This window comes from Colletes latitarsis, chromosome 9 (genome assembly GCF_051014445.1).
Source record: "Colletes latitarsis isolate SP2378_abdomen chromosome 9, iyColLati1, whole genome shotgun sequence".
NCBI classification, from domain to species: domain Eukaryota; kingdom Metazoa; phylum Arthropoda; class Insecta; order Hymenoptera; family Colletidae; genus Colletes; species Colletes latitarsis.
This window is the reverse complement of record NC_135142.1, coordinates 19,302,363-19,314,407: the sequence shown is the minus strand read 5'-3', so window position 1 is coordinate 19,314,407 and position 12,045 is coordinate 19,302,363. Positions and strand designations below refer to the sequence as shown.

The 12,045-nt window shown below is 37.1% G+C and overlaps 1 protein-coding gene across 1 annotated transcript; it reads right to left on the bottom strand.

Annotated features, from left to right (window-relative positions):
- Positions 1-814: 814 nt before the first annotated feature.
- LOC143345295 (uncharacterized) lies at positions 815-11,891 on the bottom strand. Its single transcript, XM_076772274.1, has 28 exons — positions 11,522-11,891; positions 9,481-9,537; positions 9,125-9,226; positions 8,902-8,948; positions 8,758-8,823; positions 8,549-8,662; positions 8,017-8,155; positions 7,808-7,932; positions 7,510-7,716; positions 7,322-7,420; positions 7,009-7,117; positions 6,719-6,906; positions 6,412-6,628; positions 5,706-5,794; positions 5,389-5,550; positions 5,151-5,312; positions 4,860-5,057; positions 4,589-4,733; positions 4,258-4,518; positions 4,051-4,184; positions 3,678-3,947; positions 3,308-3,523; positions 3,047-3,136; positions 2,576-2,957; positions 2,276-2,494; positions 2,002-2,174; positions 1,179-1,400; positions 815-1,079 (listed from the first exon to the last, which is right to left on the bottom strand). The coding sequence occupies exons 1-28, from the start codon at positions 11,706-11,708 to the stop codon at positions 933-935; spliced, it is 4,527 nt and encodes a 1,508-aa protein (XP_076628389.1). The 5' UTR covers positions 11,709-11,891; the 3' UTR covers positions 815-932.
- Positions 11,892-12,045: the final 154 nt, after the last annotated feature.

Below are 12,045 nucleotides of genomic sequence, written 5' to 3'. Positions count from 1 at the left end.
ATTGTATGATTTCTTATAAAACAGTAAAAGTAATATTATCTTACCACAAGCCACTCGAAATAAAAATTTTAATTATGAAGATGTTACATAAGAAATATCAGATTTAAAATAATAAGTAGATTTAGTAGGTTCAGTATATGAAATATAACTGAGCTTGTAATGGTTACCTATAAGTTACATAAGTGAAATATTCACATACTGTGCATTCTATTTTTAAAGTTCAAGGTGAAAACACAGACTGTTCTTGTAGTACATATATTAATAGTTCCTTCTACAATCACAATAATAAATTTGTAAATGTATTCTCTGTTCCAAAGGATTTGATATTTCAAAATTATGTAATTGAATTCACTTTAAATTACGAAACTATATCCAATATTTAATTGTTACTTAACGAAATTAATATTTCATTGGAAAATATACAATAATTAAATAAAACTAATAAATAGTTTCAATTTATAGACAGAATAACTTGATGCTATAAAAAATAAGATATTACTTATGTAACTATCTAATGCTAAAATATTTTTTAAGTATTTGACCCTTATACATGTATATGTCAGTTGTAAAATATAAAATATATATTTCAATTTAAGAAGTATTGGAAGACTTTCTTATTTCCATTATAATACGTATGTGTATAATATGTTTTGCTTCAGAATAACTTTGCTTTTGCAAATATGAAATGGTTTGATTTGTTTCTAATACACAAATATGTATAGTTCCGATTTGAACTAAGACATACTATGGTAATTTTTTGATGAATACAAGTTTTAAAATAATAGAAAAGTTACAATAGTATCTATAAATAACATTTATAACGAAATACCGAGTTTGTCAATGTTTAGTCTTACAAAATATAGAAACGTCAATTTAGGAAGTAGTGATATACATATAATGCCATAGAAATATATCCATAGAATTATACTTTGTTATTCATAGCAAACAGCACCCAGTTCAATATAAAAACTTTGGTCAGACTTTCCGATATCTCGTAAAGCAATATCTAGTATGGGCAATCTTACAGGTTTATCCGTTTTATACGAAAGTACTGTCTTTCCCCATCCTTCGGGTCGTAACTATAAGAAATGATGAATTAAGATTGAAAAATGATACATTAAATTTAGCCGTGAAGGTCTCATTATTAATATGTTAAAATTTAATAATTGTAAACATACCTTACAATCATCCGTTATCATTTCGTATCTAAGACGTTGATTTCCACGCGGTGTTAATTCAACATCATTCCATGCTAAGAGTTTCATACCTTTTCTATATGTTTTTCGTTCAGAATCGAAATATGCTACACTGTTTTTACAGTGATACGTTATATTTTGATAAGCATATTTCGATAATAATTGTAGGAAACTAACTTGATTACTGTCCGCTTTATATGTAATCTAAAGAAACAAAAAAAAAATATATGTTGCATACGCAGCGACAAACGAAAGTATTGACACAGCCAAGGTTTTTGTTATAAAATGATATGTCCATAAAAAAAGATTAAGATCATCTACATAATTCTCAATAAATTAAAATTGATTAATATTCCATAATAAATTTTCATTATTAAGATTCGTAAGGTAGGGTGTTTTACGCATATGCCAATGCTGATGGCACGCTTCTTGTTAAAAGTAAAATAAAATGGCAAAATATATTTTGTATCAATTCTAACACCAGTCATTGCAAAGGGCAGGCTTCAATTTCTAAATCCATGGTAGCTTTAGTTGTGTAAAAAATTTTTTTAACTTTTGGAAATCATCAGAATTAAAAACTTTTTAAAATGATACTCTTTGCGCGTTTTTACTTGCTTTTAGTATAAATGAATTTTCGAAGAAATTCAATTTAGGGACGTGAAAGTAACAGATTCGATCCTTAAAATAATTCCACGAAGATTATTATACGACTTCTTTTCGTGAACTTATAATAATTATAAATTATATAAAATTTAATTTATTTTTACATAAAAAGTTGTCATTTAAATATTTACATTATACAGACCTTAATTCCATCTTCTATTTCACTTAACCAGGTTTCTTGTTGCTCGGTAATGTATGTAATTTCTGGTGAACGGACAGGGTTTGGCAACAGACACGTTGCTCGTGTCTTAGCTTCGCAGTGCACCAAAATGGCGTCCCTGGGATCCCCTTCGTTCGGATCCACCCAGTATTCTCCTAGAGTAGTAATATTTTCACAAAATGAGAGCAATTGACAACGAGCTTGACGACTTAAAAAAAAACATTAATATAAATAAGCTCTTGGTACATAAACTAACCAGAAAGTTTATTTGGATAAGCTACATAAAGATCCCGACAAGTTTTAGCAGGCGATTGTTTTTCACCGTCTGGTTTTATAAACTTTTGGAAAGATGATTTTAATTGTTTGTACGCTTTCAAAATGACTTCTCGTCTTTCTTCCTCTGTCATGTCTGGACTGAATATTCTAGGTGGTTCGTCGCCAATTAATGGATCAGGTCCTTTAGTTTGGCCTTGCCCTAAACGCTCAATGGTAATTAGTACAGTGTTAAGGATAGAATCATTTTAAATGTACTATTAGTTAAAATATAAATACGCACCTAAGAAAGCAGCTAAAGACGCAGCATCGTATCCCAATCCAAGTTCACCTGGTGGACCTGGAGGACCTGGTAAACCAGGAGGTCCTGGAGGTCCATAACGACCTTCATCGCCAGGAGGACCTTTCGGTCCTGGATTTCCCATTAATCCAATTGGTCCGGGACTACCATCTTTGCCTGGACTGCCTCTAGGTCCAGGTTCTCCATCTTTACCAGGTATTCCAGGGAATCCAGTAATTCCCTTTTCTCCTGGTAGACCGGATGGTCCAGGCGGACCTTGTAAACCTGTAAATCCTCGATGTCCTTTGATACCTTTTTGACCTTCCTCTCCACGATCACCTTTTGGACCTTCTAATCCTATAGGTCCTGGTTTTCCTCTAGGTCCCTAAAGCGAAAGTAAATTACCGCAATTAAGGACACAGTTATAAATTATTGTTACTGACTTATAGTGTTTATACGAATAATAAAACTGACTTGTTGCCCTTCTACACCTTGTGGTCCTGTTTCTCCTTTTAGACCTCTTTCTCCAACTAGTCCAGCAGGTCCTGCTGGACCGGGTGGCCCCTAGTTATGGAAATACATATTACTATACTTATTTTACGTATAAAAAATGTGTTTTTAAATTTTAATTGGTCAGTACTATTGCAAGATCAACGGGAAAAATGAGATCATCGTTCGAAGAAAATTATATTGATGCAAGAAATATTTACGTTGGTTTACAAAAATTTATCTTACTTGCAAACCCGGTGAACCAGGTGACCCCGTTTGTCCAGCCGTTCCAGGGGGTCCTTTATCTCCAGGACGACCAGATATTCCAGGAGGTCCTGGTTTACCAATGGGTCCTTCTGATCCGATTTCTCCTGGAGGCCCGGGCGGTCCCATTGGTCCGATTAGTCCAGGAGATCCAACTGACCCTTCTGGTCCTGGTTTCCCAGGCAATCCAGTTTCACCCTATCAAATTTGATGAATAAATATAAAAATAGTTATTATAGTTTTATAAAATTGTTAAATAAGACTGTTTTTTGTGCGTAATTTTATCATTGTTGGTTTTATAAACCATTAAATGAAACAACACTTCAATATGAAGAATTCTAGTCGAACTTACAGGTGCTCCACGTATTCCTCTAGCTCCTATTGGTCCAGATGGACCTGGCAAACCTGGTAAACCTCTTTCGCCAGATGCACCTTGAGGACCTAGAGGACCAGGTGGACCTGGCTGTCCTTGAGAACCGCTTTCGCCTTTGTTTCCATCCACGCCAGGTACACCTGGATTTCCAATGGGACCAGGATTTCCAGTTCGTCCTGTTTCTCCAGCATTACCTTTAGTACCCGGTAATCCCTGTATCCCTGGTGGTCCCGTCGGACCTGGTGGGCCCTGAAATCATTGTAAATTACGAAGTTCCTCCACCAGTATTGTATAAAATTGTTTATGTGATATGAAGAGAGTACACATTAGTTGATGGCAAATGGAAACCTACTACTGCTCCAATTGCCCCTGGCATTCCAGGTGGTCCCATAATACCAGTCTCCCCTCTAGGACCTGGTTCACCTCTTACTCCTTTAGCTCCGGTCAATCCAGTCAAACCTTGCTGTCCAGTTTCACCAGGACTACCTAGATTTTAAATATGCGCATGTGAAGTAATAATGTAATTGTATAATGTATGTTTTTATTATATTAATGTTACCAGATGGACCGGGGCTTCCTTGATCTCCTTTCAAACCAGGGTATCCACGATCACCCTTCAATCCTGGTAAGCCAATAAGTCCTTGTGGTCCTGGAAAGCCTTGCAAACCTTGCAATCCTTGAGGCCCTCTTTCCCCTGGGCTACCGGAAGCTCCAACCTCACCTGGGGGTCCAGGCAAGCCAGCATCTCCTCTTTCTGCTGGCTCACCTGGTGGACCAGGTGGACCAATTTGACCTTGCACTCCACGCTCTCCAATCCGTCCTATGAAAAAATATTTTTAATGGTTTAGTAATACCGTAAGGTAACGAATATTTTTTTATCGAACACACACCTGGTGGTCCTTCAGGTCCAGGTGGGCCAGCGGATCCCCTCTCTCCTTTTGGGCCCGCTTCTCCTGCAGGACCTCGTATTCCTTGCAATCCTAGTAATCCAGATGGACCTGGGGTTCCTCTATCCCCTTTTGGCCCTGGTAATCCCTAGAATGTACAAAACATAGACAATGTATCGGTTATAATATATATCGGTTTCAATTCTGGAGACAGTTATGTGGGATCCTGTGCAAGAGATGGAAAAGGAAAGGAAATTTAGTAAGAAAAACTTACAGGAGGCCCATCTAATCCTTGCGTTCCTCGTTCTCCTTTCGAGCCTACCATTCCTGGCACTCCTGCCTGCCCTCTTTCACCAGGAAATCCGCGCTCACCCCTATTCCCAGGTGTGCCTGGTATACCTGGTGGTCCTTGTACACCTGGTTCTCCATCTTTTCCCGGTGAACCTGGATTTCCAATTGTACCTGGAAATCCCTAATTATATCAAATTATTTAACGACATTGTAATTTTGTTATAACGATATTTATGGATCAGTATTTGTTTTCGAACGTATGTGTGAAACATACCTGGAAACCTCTAGGACCTGGAGCACCTGGAGGACCCCGTTCACCGTCTGCTCCTGACGGTCCAGGTGAACCTTGTGCCCCAGGGGCTCCTTCCTTTCCCGTATCGCCTCTAGGACCAGGTGGTCCAGGATTTCCTGGTTCTCCAGCTTTGCCAGTTTCACCCTTTTAGTAAATAAAATCTCGATGGATCAAGAAATCTATAAAGTTTATTAATAAACACAAACAGACAAATATATACCGGATATCCTTTCTCCCCTGGAAAACCTAACTGGCCAGGCAAGCCTTGCAGTCCAGGTAGGCCTTGTTCGCCAGGTTTCCCATCGGCACCTTGGATTCCACGTTCTCCCGGGTTACCTGGTTTTCCAGGAGCACCTGGACGGCCCATTAATCCGCGAGCACCCTGTGAATATTATTTTTCAGATTTACTTTAATTCTGTCGTCTACCATTTATCTAAACTTGACCGTAGAGAAGCAATTTGGCGGAATTAGGCCTCTAGAGGCAGGCGTGTAATGATTATACGAAGGTCAATTTTAATTTAGTAATAGCAATAAAACCTGTAATCCGGGTGGACCTGGACGACCAGGATCTCCCGTAGCTCCTTTTGGCCCTAATGGTCCAACTTGGCCACGATCTCCAGTCTGACCTAACGAATATAAAATAAATATATAAAACATTGTTATCGAAAAGCACACTGATAAATATATTTACCAGTATACCGATGCACGAAATGGTTTGCACTCTCGATTCACAGATTTTATCTATGAAGAGATTTTTTATTTGGAAACATTGATTTCTTAGTAGTAAATCAAATGAATATCAAACTTGAAAATCTTATCGAATTTGATTAATTTGATTATTTTGACATCAATTATGTTTTGATATCGACGAACATGGACTGAATTCATCCTTTAAAATTGCATGTGGAGATTTGAGCGCTTGGCGACGCGTAACATGAGCGTGTGTCAGCATACAAATGTAGAACAATTGAGGATCGAATGTCAGTGGGTCAGTTAATTAGGTGTGAGAATCGAATCGATAGCCACTTCATTTGCAAGAGTCAGCGTGTTGACCTGCAAGTTGCGGTCATAGCGCGAAGTCAACCTACGACTGCATTGCGTTATTCTATTGTCTAGCTTTTTACTATTATTTTCATAATTTTGTGCAACTAATTTTAATACATTCTATCAATAGAAAAAATTAAAAATCCTTTGCATTCCTATATTTTACTTTACACCCTGTATACTTGTGTATGAAATGTACCTTTAGGACCCATAGGTCCGTCTGGACCCGGAAGACCCGGTGCTCCAGGTGTTCCACGTTCACCGGAAGAACCAGGAGACCCAATTGGACCGCGCATTCCTCTCTTCCCTCGCTTCCCTTCGTTTCCAGGGGGTCCTGGTAAACCGCGTGGTCCTTGCATTCCTGTATCGCCTTTAACGCCAGCATCTCCTTTAAACCCTCTGTCGCCAGGAGCTCCCTGAAAATCATGGTCGTATAATATTCTTTCACAGCATCTAATCGAATGCAATTATTGAAATTGTTATATGGTTGAAATACGAATATTCACAGGCATTCCTTTCATTCCTGGAGTACCAGGATTTCCAGGTATTCCAGGCTGTCCGCGAATTCCGGTGAAACCAGGTGCACCAGCTAAACCAGGCGTTCCAGCACTTCCTTTTTCTCCGGGTGTTCCATCCCTTCCTTGAGGACCTTGTGGTCCTGATTCACCAGGCTGTCCAGGTCGACCAGTTTCTCCTGTTCAATAAAAGAACAGTAAATACATGTTTTATTATTTGCAAACAATCTTGTACAGTGGCAAACTAATGGTATATATTATTTATAAAATCGTAGACGTACCTCGTGGACCTTGTAAACCTTGATTTCCAGGTGGCCCTTGTGCACCTTGATCCCCTTTTATACCAGGATTACCTGGATATCCGGGTGGTCCTGATTTGCCTACCGCACCCTACAAGAATCGTTGCACGATTTTACAACAACTTCACGAATTATGACTGATGCTGTGTTCGACGAGGAAGAATAAACGATTCTGACTAAAATAATAATGGTAACGATGGAAATACTTTGTCGATTGGAACAACGTTTCATCGAAAAGGATTTGATAAAATGTCGAGGATATTCCTAGGCAAAACTCATGATAGTGTTAACTTACAGGTTGTCCAGGTGGTCCAGAAATTCCATCCACTCCTCTAATTCCTGGTGGTCCTGGTGGGCCCTCTCTGCCTCTTTCGCCACGTGGCCCTGCAGGACCCTGCCCAAACAACAGACTTTAAATAATAAAATATTCCGTTCGAAATGATTTAATTTTCATATTTTTTAACATTGTAATTTGATACTTGCCACGGGACCTACGGGCCCCATTGGTCCGGATGCACCTACGGACCCTTTTTCTCCGGATACACCTTGTTCTCCTTTTGCTCCGTCTAATCCTGGAAAACCGCGATGTCCTTTTACACCTGGTAATCCAGGCATCCCCGGAAGACCTCTCGAGCCAATTGGACCAGGCGATCCTGGTGGACCTGGTTCTCCATCTTCACCGGTACTACCCTAATAAAAATATTTTTATGCATATACAGCCAATAATATTAATCGTGTAACGCTACGTATTTCTGGAAATATTCGTTTGAATATCGCATACATCTTTTCCACCCAAACCAGGTAGTCCTCGTGGACCTGGAGCACCTGGAGGACCAGCAGATCCAGGTTCTCCAGGCTCTCCTCGTACTCCTTGAAAGCCTTGTGGTCCAGGTGGGCCAGGTGGACCTATTGCGCGTGTAAGCATGTCGATACGTTTCAAAATTGATCATATTGCAGGATAAAGAATATTTGCTGAGGAAGAAACAATACCTGGAGAACCACGTGGACCAACGGGACCTATTTGAGTTTGTAAATAAGCTTCTGGACCATACAACGGTGCTGCTGCTCCTGTTGGACCTTTATCTTGATTTGCTTGAGTCAAAGCCAGTTGTTGATAGTACATTGATACCTATTAATATTTGTTTAATCGTGAGAAATATTGATATATCAGTGCAAGAGAAATAATTTCGTTGAATGGTAAGATACAATAAATGCCAAGATTTGTATGAAAAGTAAAGGTAAAAAAGAAAATACTATCTTGAAACTCGAACAATTTCAATACAATTAAAGTTAAATTGAAATAAATTAAAATTTAAAGTTACTTACAATTATATTCTCATTATATTCTCTCAAACAGTGTGTATTGGGAATTACATTAAGAGATTTTTTTTATTTATATAGACAAAAAGAATTAGTCTCGAAAATACTCTGTTTAATTGTTTCAATTGCTTTTCATTTTATGCAACGAGTGACTTCATACTGTGGTAAACATTTCCGAATAAACTCTTTTATGAATATTTACGTCAGGTACGGATCCTGGTGGTCCTGGAGGACCTGGATATCCGGGTGAACCAGGTTGTCCAGGAAATCCAGCATCACCTGGACGGCCAGCATCACCGGGTCGACCAGGTTCACCCTATATATTGTTTATTAAAATTTTATATCACTCAACATTTTATTATAAAGCATATTATTAATCACGAAAACTAGAGCATCTGTTAAAACATTTACCCTAGGTCCAGGTACAGCAACTGCATTTATTTGATTACTTTCGCCAGGTGTAATTTCCGTTGGTGACTGTAAAACATTTATTTAATCCCATAGACATTTTTCATTACGTTTGATTTTTTATTTTGTGTTTTCTTTGATACTCACTAAATGAATTCTATCTGGAGTAATGTTTATTTCTCCTTCCGACAATTCTGTATAAAGTAAATAAGTGAATGAGGTGCTTCTTCACTTATAATCACGAAGTGCACTAGTTTTTTGCCTTTATCACATTTGCGTTAAAATAATATTATAATGTCGTTTTACTACATTAATTGTTTTGCCTGTTATTATCAAAATATATTTTATAATTTAATAAAATATTTATTACCTTGATGAAGTAGTCGAGTCGTCGTTGGCGCTGGCAAGTCTGTAGGCAATACTGTTCTGTAAAAGGATTGTGGTGACCCTTCTACTGGCGACTCACCTCTGCCTTTACACGATACATAACACGAATTATTAAACCGATATTACTGCCTTCATTTTTCATTAATTATTAAACTAGATATTCACGTAGTTAACTGTATGTCCACGGACATTTCTAATATTTAATCTTACGTTGAACAAATTTATATGATACTCCATTTTATTCGATTCAGATAAATATGCTCGATATTATTAATGCAAAAATCACATAATTCTTCAGCTCGTCACCCTGATGTAATTCCTCGAGATTAAAGAACTTACCGGTACTACCAACGCCAAGCGCAGTTACTGGTAACGAAGTAGTTATCGGTGTTGTTTCTAAACATTAAAATAATACAATAAATGTGTTATAAAAAATGAATATTAATTTGTGTGAATTATACTAAAAATACAACACGAGAACACTGTTGTTAGAGTAAAGTATTACTTTGTAACAATTTAAAATAAAAATGAATGAACCTTTTATAAATAAATAAATTGTTGACATGATTAGAAAAAAGATATTTAGTTTCTTATTTGTTTTGAAACAGGCAGCAAACTAAAACCTGAAACTATTACAATATTACAAGCTAATGAAAGTGATATCCCAAACTTCGAACGCAATCATCGTGATTAAATATTAGTAGCAAGAATTAATATCGATTACGATCTAGAAGAATTAATACAACCGGAAAACAGTAGTATACAATCATCATCAAACTGCATATCAGCTAATAGGCTACAATAAAAACCGTAATTCTATTGTTAATTTTTATCAATTAACACAATTGATTAATTGCATTATACGAAGTGCTAATCAGAGCATCCGATTTAAAACTTCCGGTGTTACTTACGTAGGTTATTAATACTTCCTTCGATCGTTTTGTATTTAATGCAATAAATATCGTTGTATTGTAACAAAGAATATATTAAATCATAATCGTGCAACCCCCAAAGGGTTGCAGAGATCCCACCTTACAATTTTTTTTAATAGCTTACACTATTTCTAACAACATTAATCTAAAACATTTTTCCTCTTTTTTCATATGTAAATAATTATTTAACTAATTATAATTAGGCACCGTGTAATTTATATTATTAGTCCCCAGAAAATCCTCATTGCACGTAATTTTACCAAAATAATCAGCGATTAATTTATAATATTTAGTTATCGATGGTGTCTAAACGTTTGGTGTAGAATTATTTATATCGTAATTATTGCAAACAAATTTTTTAATGGGTACAGTTTATTGCAATTTTTTACAAAACATTTTACCAAGATTTATCGATAAAAAACAGTAATGTGGTTTGAACGAATTGTTACACTTTGTTCGAAATACACATTTACTTCTAAATAGAAAATTTAATAACAAATACCAGGTATAATAGGATTTTTAAAGAACAAAAAATAAAATCATTGATGTCTATTTCATAGATCAATAATGTTTATAATTTTCTTTTTATTCGAACTGCTGAAAATACCGAAATCACGTCAACAGTGAGGATTCTTGCAATGGTTGGGCAAACAATTCATATCTTTAAAACTATTACGCATTTTCCACTGAAAAAATTCACGTAACTTAATCGGATATGTATCAATAGCGATACAAAGTTTTAATCTAATATCAGGAATAGTTTTTATATTATAAAATTTCTAAAATATTCTAGTTTTTCCATAGTCGGACTAGAACCCCTTAACCCTTTGCACTCTGATGTCAAGGTGCACTCGACATCATGTTCCATTTCAACTGCTCGAGCTCAGCTTTTTATGATACAGAGTTTTATGACCATTATGCACACATGGTTTCGTTGACTAATATATTTCCCATCCATCTTATAATTATACACACTTGCCTAACGTGTTTACTAAGAGAAGCACTGATTGTGACATTTTATAATGATTCAAGCGTGTACAAAAAAGTCTTCGTCTAATAAACTACAGTAACGAGACTCCGTATCGTGAGCTTCAATTCGAATTATACCATGGACATATGACGTATTTCTCTAGAAATTAGAAAAAAGAAGCATCTATGTTGTTTTCAAGAATTTTCCTCAACTTCCTTCTGAACTTCTGCAACGAAGCAAAAGAAGAGTCACGAAGTACGCAGGATTAAACTCACAATCAACAAGAAGTACACCATGTGTCTCTGTACTCTATTGCCTAAAGATTGTTTAAACTAAAGTTCAGTGAAGCTATTATAAGTCGTGTGTGCCTTCAACGTTTGAAAATTTTCGTACATGATAACGTTAAACACCAGTTTCTTCTTATTTTTCACAGGATCGTGTTCTGTTTCCCACCGTATCATGTTATAAAAACACTTACCGTTTCTGTCTTCGTATTCATCGTAGTTTCCATAGTAATCATAGTCGTAATCGACGCCAGCAGGTTGTTGGGCCTGCAGCGGTTTCGATCGTTGTTTCCTGAGCTTGGTCCTCACGGAATCGACCTGTGGCAGAAGAAGCTGAACCACGACGAAAGCTGTGGCCAGCTGAAGGGCCCTCGGCCCCATCAAGAATTATGGACAACGAAAAGCCAGCAACGCGATCCTAGAACCAACTCGCCTTCGTCTGAAGCTGAGGACAACTAGACTTATGACAACCGGCGTGTCATCTATTTAGCAGATGCTTTGTAACTCAGGGGAGGTCATCATCCTCCGTTTTACGATGTAGATGCAGTCCTCCCACTGCCTGGAGGTTTCGTCTCATCCCTCCTCTTTGATCCCTTTATTTCAGTATACGACATTTTCCTTCGATTTTTCCTGCCATTCCTCAACAATTTGCTATTTTCTACCCTTCGCACATAGGGGTGAAATGTTGTCTTGGGCTTACGTTACTTAGGGGAAGATC

Coding starts and splice junctions, on each gene's coding strand:
- LOC143345295 (XM_076772274.1), bottom strand. CDS start 11,708: ATGGGGCCGAGGGCCCTTCAGCTGGCCACAGCTTTCGTCGTGGTTCAG. Junction 6,629..6,718: donor CAGGAATGAAAGGAATGCCT/GTGAATATTCGT, acceptor CATGATTTTCAG/GGAGCTCCTGGCGACAGAGG. Junction 2,958..3,046: donor AAGGTGTAGAAGGGCAACAA/GTCAGTTTTATT, acceptor CTTTCGCTTTAG/GGACCTAGAGGAAAACCAGG.